Source organism: Poecile atricapillus, chromosome 2 (assembly GCF_030490865.1).
Source record: "Poecile atricapillus isolate bPoeAtr1 chromosome 2, bPoeAtr1.hap1, whole genome shotgun sequence".
Taxonomy (NCBI): Eukaryota; Metazoa; Chordata; class Aves; order Passeriformes; family Paridae; genus Poecile; species Poecile atricapillus.
Window position 1 is genome coordinate 93,758,545 of NC_081250.1, and position 16,209 is coordinate 93,774,753.

The 16,209-nt window shown below is 41.6% G+C and overlaps 1 protein-coding gene across 1 annotated transcript in view; it reads right to left on the reverse strand.

Moving 5' to 3' along the window:
- Nucleotides 1-725: 725 nt before the first annotated feature.
- Nucleotides 726-16,209, reverse strand: part of PARD6G (par-6 family cell polarity regulator gamma) — a 66,194-nt gene continuing 50,710 nt past the window's right edge. Inside the window, exon 3 of the mRNA XM_058833423.1 lies at nucleotides 726-3,520. Within this exon, the coding sequence (XP_058689406.1) occupies nucleotides 2,661-3,520 (860 nt within the window). The 3' untranslated portion in view covers nucleotides 726-2,660. The remainder of the gene's footprint in view (nucleotides 3,521-16,209) is intronic.

Here is a 16,209-nt window from a genome sequence, read left to right on the forward strand (position 1 = left end):
CCTCAGCCTCCCTCAGAGCCCCGTTCGGCGTTTAATCCCACACGCGAAGGGGCCCCGGCGTGTGAAACCCGAGCGGCTCAGCCGCGTTTCCACGCAGATTCCTCCCGTCATGGCCTGAGCTGTCAAGGGAAGCTCACTGTGAGTGGACAATTTCCAACAAAGCTTCACTTACGGCCGTGGGACACTCAAAATAGAAGCTGGGTTGTGTGTGTGTGTGTGTTTATTTTCCCCATGATGATGCCGCACAAAATGTTTGCAAGTCTTAAAAGTTATTTCATAAAGTGTTGGATCCAAGGCCACATCAACAGCTGGCTGTTCTCAGTGTGTAGTTTGTACATGTGTGTGAAACAACTTATGCTTCCTCCCTCCTGCGATGAATGGGGTGGAAAAGTTTGGATAGATTGTACCAGAACGCTTTCTATGGACAGTGACAGCCAGCAGGCGCCGGGCAAAGGGGTGCAGTGCGGCCCTCAGAGGTATCCTGGCCTTTTTCCAAGGAGCCAGAATTACCCATCAAAGCCCGGGGGTCTGCAGCAGGCCATGCTAGGAGGAGGGTAGGAAGCTACTTGGTGCCCCATGGAAATCAGAATAAAAGGAACCTTTAGTAAAAGCAGCACTGAGAAAAAACACTGCACTGAAATGGTTGCATAGTTGAAGAGCCACCCAAACTGGCTACTTTGTTTTCATAGGGAGGAGAGATGCTTCCACATAAATTGCTTGAGGCACTGGGAAAAAATTCAGAGTAGAAGACAGACAGTGAACATTTTATTGCAGACAAGGTCACATTTTCATCAGTTAACTAAGGTAAAATGAGTAACTTCAGCCAGACAAATCCACTTATTCATAAAAGTAGTCTTATTTAAGGTGTAACATTTTTTTCTGGATAAGATGATCTGATTGACTGAAGCATATCCAGCTAATTCATTTTTTTTACTGCACCAATAATCTGATGATTTTTGTTTTTAAATGAAAACCTTTGGTAAAGTACAAACACAGTTTTAAGATGAACAGGATCAATGTTCTATTCTTACTGTGCTGTGAAAAATACGTACAGCTCTATAGCTGCTTTGATACCTAGAAAAGTTTTAATTAGAATAAGTGAAAGACTTTTAAAATAAACTCTTAAAGCAAATCTAAAAGAAATAAACTAAGTTCAATGTCCCAAATATATTTAACCATGAGCAGAAGACTGGTTGTTCCACAGGTATTCTAAATTAGCAACAATGAATTAGTCCACACATCCTTTTTCCAGCCATTACAGATTCCAAAACGGAATGTAATTTTTCCAAACCAAGACTCCTGAATTTTCGTGTTCATAAAATATTTAAGAAATGTCTATTCCACCATATAAAAAAAGCTTTAATGTACTACAAAGTTAAAAACAAAGAGCAAATGACACAAGCTAAAAGTAGAAAAATACATTTAAAAACATTTATATTTTGTTCCTTACACTGATCAAGATATAACAAAATATTTTAGATTAGACCACTTTGATAAAACTCATGGTGTTTCCAGAAGCAGACAGGTACTGACTCAACAGTCACTGGTTACTCACTAGCCACCTGGCCACCCAGCAAAGGTGTCTGACCTTCCCAAATATCCAGTATATTTCAACTTTCCAGAAGTCCTGTGCAGACATAAAGCTTTATTACTGTAGGAGTCCAAAGATAACAGAACTATTCTAAGTTAGGCTTGAGAGTCAGTCAGCATCCCTCCCCTCCACAGGGAAATCTCTTGTCAAGGAAAGACCTTGTGGATTGCCCCAAAGGTAAAGCAAGGGGCTGTGTCAGCTCTGAGGCTTGCATGCCTAAAAACTCACACGAACCATGATTCTGGAAAAAAAAGAGATGATGCGGGGAGGGGTGAAAAAAACAAAAAAAAGGAACAAAGAAAAAAACCAACCAAACAAAACAAGGAGGTATTATCTAATAAATATGGTGAGAGAATACAAGGCGGCCGCGGCGCTGCCCCCGCCGGCCGGCAGGTGGGGCCCATGGCCCGGCAGCCGCGGCCACGGCGGGAAACGCGCGGGTTTATACGGATAGAGATTTCTATCGTTTCCTTTGGAAAATGTGTCTGCAGCGTCTCCCGAGCGCTGTTACCGCCGAAATAGGAAACGGCTGCTTTTACAGAGCTCGTCTGGATTAGACATAACGCTGAGAAGACGGTGTAAACAAGTCGGCGGAAGGGCTGTATGGAACAGAAGATGACGGGATGGCTATTAAGAAGCACTCTGTCCTTAGCTGGTGTTAGAAGAAAACCATGTTCCACTTCAAATAGACATGTCTGTTACTATTAAAATCTAATTCATATACATGCATGTATAAATACATCTACCCATGCATTCAAACCCGAGTATATAACACTGCCATGGGTAGCCTGTAAGACTGCTTACATTTATACCAACTAAAACAAATTTGTGTTCTCACTTCAGGGGCCGGGACATAAACCAGGTTTTGCACTCTGGCTTTCTCCTGACAAATTTTGCAGTGCATAACAGTTTTATGTCTAACTCCAGATGCCACGTTTCCTAGAAAGCAACAATTTTCTGCACCCATGAGGTCTGTGAGAATATCAGCTCCCTGTTTTGTGCACGTGTTGCACGAGTCGATTGTCCCAATTGGCACTTAAGACTGTAAGGAGAATTGCAGAAATTGCTACTAAAGTGTAATGACTGTTCCGTCCTCCTCAATACCTCCTCTGGGGATAACCAGACTGTGTCGGGGATCAGTTTTTAAGGAACTGAGTAATTTGTGGATGTTGCCGTTGCTTTCTCGGCCAGAGTTGTTGTTGAGCACCAGGTCCCTTTGAAGTCTGTGGCTAAGGCTGCTGCCATTGATTCGAGAGAGGCTACTGGAAGTAAGGCTGTGCAGTTTAGGAATGTGTTGTGGCTCCAGACCACCCTCGATGACAATGTCAGCCTCTTCATCACTCTCCATTTCATCAGGGTGGAAGTTCTGCAGAACGTGGGATGTAGGCAAGCTATGGTGACTCGCAGTGCTGTCTGTAGACTGACCAGAGCTACCAGACATCCTACTGCTCCGAATAATATTGTTCCTCTGGTTTGCTGGCTTGACTGTGATAATGAGATTATGGCTGTTGGCAATCATCATGTCTGTGACTTGGTCAAGAGTCTTTCCTGCGACTTCAATGCCATTGACTTCCAGGACTTCGTCATTCACAGCCAGCAAGCCTGTGCTCTCTGCCAAGCCACCAGGAACCATACGGGAGATGAAGATGCCAGGTACTTTTTCCAGTCCGTGAGGAGTCACCCTTACACTGGTGCCATCACGAATGTAAAATCCCAAGGGTTTCTCACACCCGTGTCGATACAGCCTCACTCTCCTGTGTGTTTCGGGGAGAATGTCCACATCGATTATGGAAGACACTGGTCTAAAATCATGAGGCATGCTAATGTTGATGTGAGGACGCCGGCGGAGGTTGTCATTGCGCAGTGTCACCAGAGCCTTCTTCTTCCTCGACAGCGTATTGGTCCCAAAATTGCTGTAGTCCACTTCATCTGAAAAAGAGACAGTACCAATGTATCAAACAGAATAATTCAATCTGCAGGGCATTTTCCTCCCCCAATTGGTTCAGTGAAGGCACTAATCGTATTATGGAAATAAAAATAATAATATTTAAAAAATAATACTAATATGGGAAAAATAAAATTAATTCTTTCATTTACTCTAATCTTTGTTTCACTTTATGTCCACCAGCACAACACTCAGAATGAATTAACTGTTTACAATGACTCCCCATATTTCTTCCATGCTTTGGAGAAAAGAGACTTCTGATTCTCAACACTTCTTGTCAGCTGTGCAGAAGGCAATTCTTGCTGCAAGCCTGATACATCATCTTGGATGTGAGACTATTTTTAGAGCTAGATTGTATTTTACACAATTTTACTCTAGAGGGCAAGGAGCATATATGCATTCCTAACCTAAAAGTCTAAACTGGGGAGTATTTCAATACCCAATACACTGCCTTAACCTTAGGTACAAAGATATACCTAAGATGAAAGCAAGAGTGCAGGAGAGTAGTTAGGTATGTTTTCAGCCTAGGCTTTTCTACTAAAGGAGCTTTGTTAATGTGCATCTCTTGGTACATCACTTTTCACTCTGGAGTATTGTACTTCAGATCAGCTGAACTTGACAGCAATAAAAAGTGCCAGATAAAAAAAAGGTACTGTGTAAGCAAGCAGCCTGGCAGAAAGAGAAGCAGGTAGGAGGAAACTCCTCTGCTTAGTCTGTATGCTAGGGATCGCAGAATGGACGTGGATTCACACACATTCCTGCCTTTGAGAGCAAGATTCACAGGAAAATACCTTTCTGCAGTCTGCAGTTTAAGGAATTGTTTAAATATTTCAGTCTCTGTAGTAGTTATCTCAAGGGCATGGGGAAAGTGATCACCTTTAATTCATCCAAGTAAACCAAGTTATTCTATATAAGAAGTTCATGTTATGCTTTGCATAAAAAAACTTTAAATCATTAAGTTGTTAGTGTAAAAATTGCATCACTGCACCTCACAATAATAATACTGTGCATATTTTAAACATGAACCATACACTAACTGGAAAGTTATTTCACCAGGAGTTTAAGCATACTTTTCAGATAAATTAACAGACTTTCAGTTTATTCTCCTGTTGAAGAGGAGCAGTACCATACGAAGTGCAATTACAGAACTGCCACTAAGAAAATTGCTTCTCTGACAAATTAACCTTGCGTAGCAATGTTTAAAAGAGTAAGACAATACCTCTACCTGATAAAAGTTGGAAGGGGGAGAAAGGGTGTTAGTAAAAGCAAGCTTATAATTGCAATTTTATGTTTTGCAAGGTTTCATTTTCAGGCCCACTTTCAAGATGTATTATTGACAGACAAATTAAGTGACATTAAGTTACTCTAATTAAAGGACACTAAAAAAAAGTGGTCAGTAGCAACCTGATCTAACTGAACCTCAGAGCAGGTTGTTAGATTAGCTCAACTCCAGAGGTGGTCCCTTCCAGTCTAAGTTATACAGTGATCCTACATAGCCCTTTGGGCTGGAAGAGAAATAATTTAAAAACTTCTGAAAGATTATTTCTGCATTCTCCTATAACTTATTTACACTGGCTATAGTAACCCTAAGGATATCACAAGGCATCTGGAAGGTCATCCTGAAGAAAAGGTTTCTGTGAAATGAAGATATTCTTTGCACAAATCTGTTGTGTTTAACCTGACATTCACCTCTTCTCTCTCCTCCCAGGATGTTCAGAGCTGTACCAGCTGCACAGGCCCTGTTGTGTTATTTTAGACTGGTGAGGCACAGGATTGGAAGGCCTTAAAATCACCCAAACACAAGAAGCTCCCAAGTGGTTTCTGGAGGGGTATTCACAGCCAAAACAGTGACTGTGACAGCACCTTCTTAACTCCACCTGGTGAACAGTCAGTGCAGTGACTACTCTTTTGAGTACAGTAGCCATTTACTGCAGCCAAAGCCAGGCATGATTTGTCTTCTTACCAGGATCACCATCTACATTCGGCTACTTCTGATGGATGATTCCAAAGGTTCACAACAAGTATTTTTCCTTGTAAAGTATGGGGGCACAAGAGATATCATTCATCACCACAGTTTCCAACACTGTGCCCAGCTCACCCCTACAATTCACTGATAAATTTCTGTGACAGTTCTATGAAAACAACTTGGCACTTCAGATCTAGAATTCAAATTCTTCCTTACTTTAAATACAGTGCTGTAGAATAGTACTGCTGTGCCTTAAGGTCCAAGAGAACTTTTATCAGAAATTTTCAGTTTAAGATGCCACTTAAAATTACACATGGGTTTATGCATTTAAGACTGTCTCTAGGAGTACTGGCAAAAAAGCTTGAAAGAAAACCTATGTTCCTTAAAGGCTCAGAAAATTAGCAGGTCAGTACAGTTCACTGCACTGCAGGTAAAATGAAACACATGCCCTGGTTAGCCATCTATCCCCTGGAAGCACACAGGTAGCTGTTACCTCCTTCTCTCTCTCTGTTAGTATATTAATACTTAATTACTTTAGGGCAAACTTGCAAAAGCTTTACCAAATAATTAATCTCTGAGTATTTGTTGACAAAACTGTTTTCTTTCCCTTAAATTAACAACCTAGAGAGTTAATTCTCACAAGATGCAAGTTTGTGATGATAAAGTAGCACAGTCACAGAAGTATGATGGCCCTCTTAACAGACATAAGTAATTTCTGAAGCACCTCCCTTGAGCTGAACCAACAGCAGACACTGGCACAAAAGAAGTGGTTGTTTTGTGCCTGTGACCTCCTCACCCATGCTCAGCCCACTAACCAGTCTCCCCAGATGACTGCCAGCATTCCTAACCTCTGAACAGCTTCAAAACAACAACCTCCTTTAATAACAAAAAGCCCATCTCACCACAAAAATGTTAACTTTTTCCTCCAAACACAAACCAGGCATGAGCAGGGATTACATTACAAGTGATGCAGGTTACCTTCAGTGTGGGACCACTGACTGTTCTAGGGTTTAGTATTACAGGGCTGGACCATGTTAAAAAATTAAGTCCACGTCCTGCTGATGACTGGAGATTTTGCTTTAAAACAGTGCCAAGAAGTAGTTTCCAACTCTGACTATAAATGGGATTCTATACAAGAAAGATGAAATCTAATTGTAACAGGTAAAAACTCTTAAAAGCTATTACAGGTTGGAGAAATGAGACCTAATTTGAAGAGTTTTTTAATAAAAAATACTAACTTTATTTTCTAGAAAAAATTTGAAGTTCAGAATACATGCTCTTTGACAATACAGGCATTATTACATTGCTTGAATTCAAGGTAACCTGCTCTCTAGCGGTTACATTTGCTTGAGACATCACCTCAAAATAAGTAAAACAAAACAAAACCATCTTTTACAACAAAGCAGCTACACTCACAATGTTATTTAGAACTACTACTCTTGCTGCAGGAATAAAGCAAAGTATCTCAACTGAAGTTTAACATCAGTTGTTGCTGTGGCAGCAGAAAGCCATCAATCCCCACACCACAAAGAAAATAAAATCTCCTTCTTCGCAAGGGAACTGGGAGGAGTTAGCCACCCCTGAATATCATTCATTTTTGTCAACTATGGGGTGGTCACATAATGGTGCACTATCCATTTCCAGTACTAAACTGCTCAGGTGGTATGTGTCAGACTGAAATGGAAACTGTATCAGTGCATAATTTATGATGACACAATTTTAATGAAGGTCAGCAACTTGTTAGGTTTTGAGTTTCTCACCATACATGATTTCCAGAAGGAAGGCCATTCCAGCTAAAGAAATGGACTGTGCTCGATGCCAGGTCTCAGGCAAGACCAGAATGTACCATATGGAACCAGACAGAGCTCATTTTTCATTTGTTGCAATATCAAATTCCCCTTTTGCAGAACAAAAGGGGTCTACAGAACTCTGCATGTATACTAGCATGAGAAGTGTCACCAAACAGCACATCTGAACAATGCTTAAAACACTGAATGTTACAGGGTGTCATATTTTCTTATGTCTCAAAGGAGGCCAGAGTTAAATGTTACTTACATAAAGGTGACAGAGGGAGAATTAATCTTTTAGGTCTTGACTATGTCCCGTCATTTTTCGGAATATGCCAGATCGTATGGATCATTTTAATCTACAAGATGCAGTGCTTTCAGGTAAAATGCACTATGAACTGGATAGATAATCTTGAATAACCACTAAACTTTAGAAGACTTGGACTGAATTTTACCTGTGCCCATAATTTGCTTCTGACTGAAAGTACTGTTCCTGTAAGAAGAGGTGAAGAACATAATTTGCCACAGTTGGAGAAGAACTCCTGACCTTTTCAATTCTCTCTTACTTGAATCTGCAACCCAAAACTACACAAAAAATACCTCAAACTCTTCTGTAGGCACTCAATAGCTACTCTTTTCTCCAAAAGCTTCAGCTTTCAGTACATTTGAAGAAACATTTTCTCTATTATTGAGTTACACAAAATCTGAAATATTTTGGCTGAGTCTTTTCTGTTATTATGTGTTTGGTTAGTGGGGTGCTTTGGGGGTTTTTTTTAATAGTATTGTCACTACCTGCTTACCCCTTTCTGTTAGACATCTCTTTATGCAGAGATGGAGACTGTGCTCAGTTTCTTGACAATGGTGATGGTGGTGGTTAAAAACATACCTGTAAAACTGACAACTTTGAGGTGCTCTTCTAACAGTTCTGTAGCTAGCCTGTGGCATTACGGAACACCTTACTTACACCTTCCTAGTGGGCATCACAAATCCTATCATTAAGTCACACTGGACATATCAGCTGAGAATACTAAAAGGCTATTTATAAGGCTAAAAAAACTGCTTAGAGCCTTTGGTTGTAGCCAAGAGAGTATTGTATTTCTGTAATTTACATGAAACAAGAAATTATAGACCTTCTGAAAAAACCACCAGGAGCACCACTCCCACTGCTTGGACAGCTGCTTTTCATAGGAACTGCCTGCCAGATAAAATACCAAAGCTTAGCCAGATAAGATTGTATAAACAAGCTGAATTCCACAGAGAAGCAGACTGCCAGGCTCCTATAGGAACAGTTCATTTCAGACTCTACATTTTCAGTGTACATGCACTCATGGCTTATTATTTCCTCTGGGAACTGTGGAACATTAGTTGACAGCTCTGGAAAGTACTTCAAAGACAAAATTACTTCCACTAGGGAGAGCGGCACTTCAGGCAGCTTGGGAAGGAGGCCAATGAGTCATTAATAGTGAAGGGTAACCCCTCCATCCAACAGATCTCTATTACTGAGCATTCAAATTAGCAGCAGTCATAAAGCCACTTCAAGGGAACTTGTCATGTTTAACCCTTCTACCTTTCTGTGTCCCGGCTACAAAACACTGTCCATGTTTGACAGAAACTGAAATCACTTTCTATTTTCTCAGAAAGATCAACACCAGAAGCATTTGTGAAAGCAATCAGACAGCAAATAAGCTGGCCGTCTCTCATTTATGACCTGTAAGGCTGACTGCATGCAAAGGGATTTTAAGAGGAAACAGATACAAAATGAACTATGACCTGGGGGGAGGACCAGTGCCAATACTGCTCATCAAGGAGTATTTAATGGCGGGAAAAAGAAGGTTATCTGAATGCTAACATTGCATTGTATGTGTTTTAGGAATATTTAAGAAAAAATTCAGCCATACTGCTGCCAGCAACCTCTGGGTGAACCAAACCAAAAAACCACACTGTAGGTAAAGTAGTTGTAGCTGTTATTCTGTCAAAAATCAAGTAATGTATCCCACATATGAGTACTCATTCATCTCTCTCCCCTCATATCACTGTATCAGAAGAAACTGGACACAATCTCATCAACATTTAGAAGACCACCTAAATGTTATAGTTTAACATTCAACAGGACTTTTGAAGCAGGAACTATGCCCAATAAACTGCAGTTTTGCAAAAGGCAACCCTTCTTTCTCCAGTGAGTTAGTCAGTACTAGAGAGATAAATTTGCCTTCCTACTTAGGAAATGTTCATCAATAGGTTTAGGATTAAAATCTAACACAATCTATAATACATATATATTATATATATCATATATATATATATAACATGTTGTTTCAAGATGGTAAATGTTATTTTGTTCTTTGGTTTAGCACGTTACAGCAGTCAAAACTAGAATTGCATTAATCTCTGTTTCTTTACAGTGTCGGACATGTATAAAAAACATTTTTAAGCTGGCTGCCTTGAGGATGGAGACAATCAATTCCTTGGGACTTTAGCCTGTGCTGCTGGCAGGGCCTCCTGCACTTCTCACTGCTTGTCATCAGAGGCCACTGTTCCCTTGCTGAATCTCTTCCTTTCTCAGCTGGAGGCCCTCGTTTTTGACTCCCAGCCCCACTCAACGGAGCAGAGGCACGACCTGAAAGTTCACCCCATGAAAGAAGCGAGGGCTTTGGAAGAGACAGGTGCTACCAAATATAAGTAAGCACACAGGCACGTACTCCCCAAGTTATCCATGTCCTCAGAAACATCAAAACCCAGCTCTCCAAACTGTCCCATAAGCCAACTATTGGACTCCCAAATATTACAGTGGATGTGCAGATAGTGATTACTAGAATTGTCAGGGTTTTCTTCCTCTAAGTTTGATATGTGACTTCTCTTCTATCCTAAAACATGCCAGAAACAACAGCCTTTCCCCCCTTGCTGCTTTCCACAAACCACATTATGCCAAGACTACGTAATTGCAGCAGCAGAAAATTGTGGGCTTTCAGCTTTGGCTTCATTGCTGCGTTTCTTTAAAGTATTAGTTAATCTTTCCCACTTCCTGCAGGAGATCAGTCGGAAGTTGGGAGGAGTCATGTTTCTGCTGCACTTCTCAGATATTAATCATTACTATGTTCATCCCAGGTCACAGGTGCTGCCCAGGAGGTTTTGACGGTGAGATGGCTTCCCAGGACAGCCAGCAGCGAGGACACCCAGCAGCAATACCGGGTGCAGAGAGCAATAGCATCACCTGTAAACAGCTCTCCTGCTGGCCTGGCAAAAGAAGCCTATCACCATGTATCCAACAACTCCCAGCAACCATCAACAACTGTATTCACTCAGCTGATGGTATCAAAATGGGAGCGCTACCAATCCTATTCAAAGATGTTTTGGGGGGGACCAAAAAAAAAAAAATCATCCTCAAAACCACCCTCTCCATCCGATAATTTCATACAATCTGTTCAGCAAATCATCATTATAAACTTTAAGATTTAAAGTTATTAAAAAGCAACCTTCAATTATTCTATTTCAACTACTCAATTTTTCACCTGCAAACAACATCCTATTCATTCATGCCAGGCAATTGAGGGGAGCACCATTTGCTCCCTCAAACAGGCACTAAAGGAATCACTTTTTCCCCCAGAAAACGTGTGTGTTATGCAAAACAAAATGAGAGACAAAACTACCATAACTCTGCCAGCACAGATACAATAAAAAGTTCATTAATGACACAAAAAGTGGTAAATTTTATCAAGTGAATATTGAATGTAACAGTTTCCCAATTGGTAGCAGAAAAATATTACTTCTTGCACAAGTCTAAAGTGTAGAATGCACAAAATGTTTACAGACTGAGCAAAAGAGCAAATTCAGGAGAATATAATTCTATTTTTCATAGCTGCAATATTTGGAAAAACCACAAGTAATAAAAAAAAATCACCTCAGGATCACATGAATTCAGAATACCAATTTTATACCTCTGAAAAGAAACAAATTTTTTGTTTCATACTAGTCTCAGGAGAAGCTTGAAATGTAGCTTGGAAAGGCAGCGCAACATCAGGCAGCAGAAAATAAAGGTGGCGTATTTTCATGATTAGATTATTTACACAGCCAGAGGTGAAAGAAAATTGTTTTTAAGGGCTGCAATACTAAACCTGATCAGAACCATCATCCTACAGACAAAAATATTAAAACACAGCCTTTTCCACTGTTCAGAGGTAACTTGATCAGCACCAAAGATCATTTCAACAGCCAACAGAGGTGAGCCATGCCAGGAAGGCAGGACCTCTATTATCAGCTAACACAGCTTGTGGCTCACCCGAGGGAACCCAAATCCAGTGTGGTACCTCACACTCCCTTCTGCTAATGTTTGCCACTTATGCACGCCTTCTCTGCCAGGTGCTCTCCTCCTCTCCAGTCTAGGGTGATCCTCTCTCCATAGCCAAAAGCAAAACTGATAATGATCAAGATTCTTTTATTACCCCCTGCTCAGCTAACTGCTAATCATGTTTCTGTAGCATGCAAGCAGTTTTTCTTCTTGGAAGGAAAAGATGTCCCAGAAGTGGGAGCACTTATTCAACGGCAGCAATAGAGACATTCAGTTGCTGAAAACATTAAATCTGTAACATACTACTAAAGGATACTACTAAAAAGGCTGTTTTCTGTTCTGAAGTAATTCTTTCTCACGCATTCTTTTGCTGAGTAACACCTTATTCATCCCAAGCTAGTTCAGACAGGCAAGCTAGGAAATGCCTTTTCACATATTCTTTTAAATTCCCAGTAAAAATAATTTAAAAAAAAAATCATTGAACTGTGGAGAAGTTCATATCTACTGAAAATATAAGAAATTAAATATTATATATTTATTAATAATAAATAGTATAATATTATATTAATAATATTAATATATATTATTATAAATATCTATATAATAAATATCAAAGAAATAAAGGCAATTTCTTCCACACTCTTTATCCTGGAGTGTTCTGAAGTTGCTACCAGATTTTCTCAGAGAAAGATGTGGTTTTATGCAGTTAAATTTTTTTCTAAGTTTGTGCTTTCTCTCTTCAAAAAGAAGGACACAATAATGTTTTTATAGCTTCACTGTTGTGGTGTGATAATACCACATACATCCTGCAAAGGTGGGGGATGGAGAGAAAAACATTTGCAGTGCTTCACAAAGCACTTTTCTGGTTCCTGCCTCCAACCCAGCAGATTGTAAATGAAGTCCAGATTCTGCCTCTTATCATGGAATTAAAAAGGCTTCAAAACAAGCGTGGCATAAGAAATTAATTACAACACTTGTCTTTCAAGTCACGACCTCTGGGAGCCTCCCAAACTTTGCTGGCTGGAGTCAGGTTAGTCACAAGATAAACAGCGGTCGTGGCCAGCCCCGACAGCTGCACCCTCTCATCAGCCCCACACAGCCGCTGCCCCGGATGCCCCGGGCCCTACGGCACTGGCAGGCTCCTGCCTCCACCTGTGGCCTCCCGGATGCACCGGGATGCCCTCCTGGCCGGTGGGACTGTGGGAATCCCAGACAGCTTATCTCCTGTGCTCTGGTGGGGCAGGAACAGGCGGCACTGCCCCTGCAGAGACATGTTTTCCAGCCCCCTGTTCGCCAGGCTGGAGCAGGCCGCGGCAGGCAGGACCAAGCCCGCGGGCAGGAGGAGAAGGAGCGGCACGGAGCCCTGGCAGAAGCAGGTCTGAGCCAGTCACCATCCACGCTGAGGAGTCCGGCCAGCGCAACCCACGCGTCCCACGCGGAGATGACGGCACTGAAAAGGAGCATCAGCAAGTGAAGCAAAATCGTGGACTCCTCAGGTGGTGGGGTACAAGGGAGGAGCAACTTCAAAGTACTGCTGGTGCAAAGCAGAAAAGTTGCAAACACCTACTATATAAATATATTTAATGTTCGGTTTTCTAATGTAGAGGAGAAACAAGGTCAAGAGCCCAGTCTACTACAATTCAAACTGCACCTGTAACAATTCCCCAAGTTGCTGGCACTCTTCCCCCTTCAGAGGACATGGCTGCTCGTCTCACAAATGGAAATCATCTTCTTCCCGGTTATGAACAAAGCAAAAGCCAGGAAGCCTTTTTTCCTTGAGGACAGGTTGCAAAGCAGTAAAGGCTGCCTGCAGAGCACAAAGTCAGAATTTTCCTGAATGACCATGAGGGCAGAAGCAAAGGAGATTTTTCTCTAGAGTTCAGTTCCTCCTGCAGAGGCCCAACCATGTGCCAGGCAGTGCAGAGCCAATGTGCTCAACAGAGAGAGGTTGGGAAGAACTCCCTGCTTGGAAAACAAAATGTCAACCCCATCCCCACATGCTTCCCCCCAGCTGAACACTGCTACTGGTGTACCCCCAGCCCCTGCCCACAAGCTAAGGAAGGGATGAAAAAAGGTCAGTCCAAGGAGGGCTGCCTGACTTTGCCTCATGTACAGCCTCCCTACAGAGCCAAGGACATGTTGCCCATCTTGGTGGAGGAAGAGGCCCCACAATACATATTTATTTTTTTATTTTTTTCCCCATTACAACAGTAGATTGTTAAAGGATCTCACAGGTTCTCAGTGTGGTATTTATCATAATCCCTGTGGTCTTCACACTGGTTCGCATATACGCCACATTACTCTGTGGATCCCATAACCACTGCTGCTATGGTGGCCCTTACCTGGGCTACAGTAGCACATCACCCCCCTCCTTTCCTTTGGTGCCTGAACACCATGAAGCAAGAGGGTTACAGCAATGTCCCCACTCCTCTTCCTCAAAACAGAAATGAAGCCTTGCCTAACTTACAAGAACCGTGGCTTCCACTGCTTAAAACAAAATCAACTTGTTACTTTTAATGTTAGATTAGTAATAACCTTTCCTGGACATCATCAGAAAGTGAGAGGCCCTTAACTCTCATCCCCAATTCTGTCAGTAAAAACTGCATGTTTTACTTAGAAGCTTACTTAAATCCTTACTTAAAGTATCATGGTGATTCAGGCAGAAGGATCAGCTGTGTAGAGTTACACTAGTAACACTGTACACTGTAGAGTTACAGCTAAGTGTAACTAAGTGATTTCTGTAACATTTGTATAATGCTATATTCCTTTCTCCATCACTGGCTACAGCTCATACCCAGTTATGTACACAAAGTAATTAAAGGCTGCAGCTTGGACAAACTTTGCACCTGAGGAGACTCCCCAAGACCTGCTGACACTCACAGCACCTGCATACTTGAGAGGCTTATGCCACAGACGACCACTAACTGGACTGTGAAGTTTCTCTTTTCCTAAAACATTAAGCACTGATCTGCAACACTGAAAAATCAAACAGGAGGGAAAAAAATCCCAAGTACACTACCTATGTTTACACTGCTTAAAACCTGGCTTCTTTCTTCCAACTTTTGTGATGCTCCATCATTATGCAAGCGTGGTAAGCTTGTGACTGGTGCTCTTTTTCCTTTAGAGAAGTGATTCTTCCTATGAACACATGATACAAACAAGGGAGTGGCAGACAGGAAGCGATTATTCAGAAATTAAAGAATTAGATCAGGTTCCATATCAGAACAAAACATGACACATGGCAAGTGAAGCTGACATTTACTGGCTCAAATGTAAGAAAACTTTACTTTATTTACTAAGTATAATTCAGACCTCACGCAAGCATTTTGCCTTCTTAATAAGTATCAGTGCTGGAAGCTGCGAGCATCAACGTATCTCCTGGTAGCACCACTTACTCCATGTATTTCTCTAGAAAAGTTACACCAAACACAGAAATACTGACCTACAGCTTCTACTCAAACAAGTTTTTTGAATGAAAGCGTAACTCTGTCAGTAGCAGCAGCAAGCAGCACTTCTGCTCACGGTTTGACTGGCATGGCTGCTCCAGAGATGAGATGCTGAACACAGACACTGCTCAAGTTCAGCCCTCATCTCTGTTGCTAGCAATCTACCACAACGAACGGAGGTTCCCAATGCCACGGGTACACCCAGTATTCATGCCACTGGGAATTCCCTTAATGATCTCAGTTTTCCTGTTATACAAGAGATAACAACACTGAGTCATGACCACATTTGCCTGTTAATTGTTGGGGGGGTAGGGGCAGACATCTACCTGACAGAACATACAGATTTCACAGCCTAATCCCTGCTCTAAGTGCACAAACATGAATTAGGACATGAATTTTACTGCAGCTGGAAAATTAAGCTGTGGCCAGATTACTGCTGTGGAGCTCCTTAGTGTGGAATTGCTCCTCCTGATTTACTACCATTTCAAGTTACAGAAAAGACACCTTAAAGAAAAGCGTCCCACATAAGAGAACTAATTACATAAAGTCCTTTTCATCTGCGAATCCTGAAGTGCTAAAAATAAAAGTTTACTGTTCACGGGAGACTAAGCTCCCATTAAAATGGTTAAACTAAAAACCTGGAGAATACATCAGAGGTTACGCAAAGCCCAGCAGCTTTAAAGGAAAGAGGAGGGATTTGCAGGGTTCAAAGGCAGGAAAGAACAGATGAGGTATGTTAGGGCTTATTTTCATTAAACTGCATAGTTTGTTTCCAAGAATGCTTTCAACAGAAGCATCCTTTCCATACAAAAGGCAAGCGCTTGTTAAGCTGACAAGCTTCGACACAAGCTGTGTCCCAGCCCAGAGACAGCGAACTGCTAGCAGTCTAGCAGTGGTGAGTCTTGGCTCACCACTTCTTGTGTCTGCTTCTGAGACCTTTCTCCACCTCCAGTCCCTCGGGGGACTACTGTGAGCAGCCAGATCACATCTTTGCCTCCCGTATGAAACAAGAATGAACTAAAAACACCTTCTGCTTTCTTTAGACAAAAGCCCAGTGTCCCTTTTCTGTCTTTCCCCACCTCACTTAAATTGCTAGACAGCATCAGGAATTGGCAAGATCTTTAATAATAAGATCAGGCAGTATTACTAAATCCATACTAAATTCCCACAATAGGAGCCAAATGGTGAC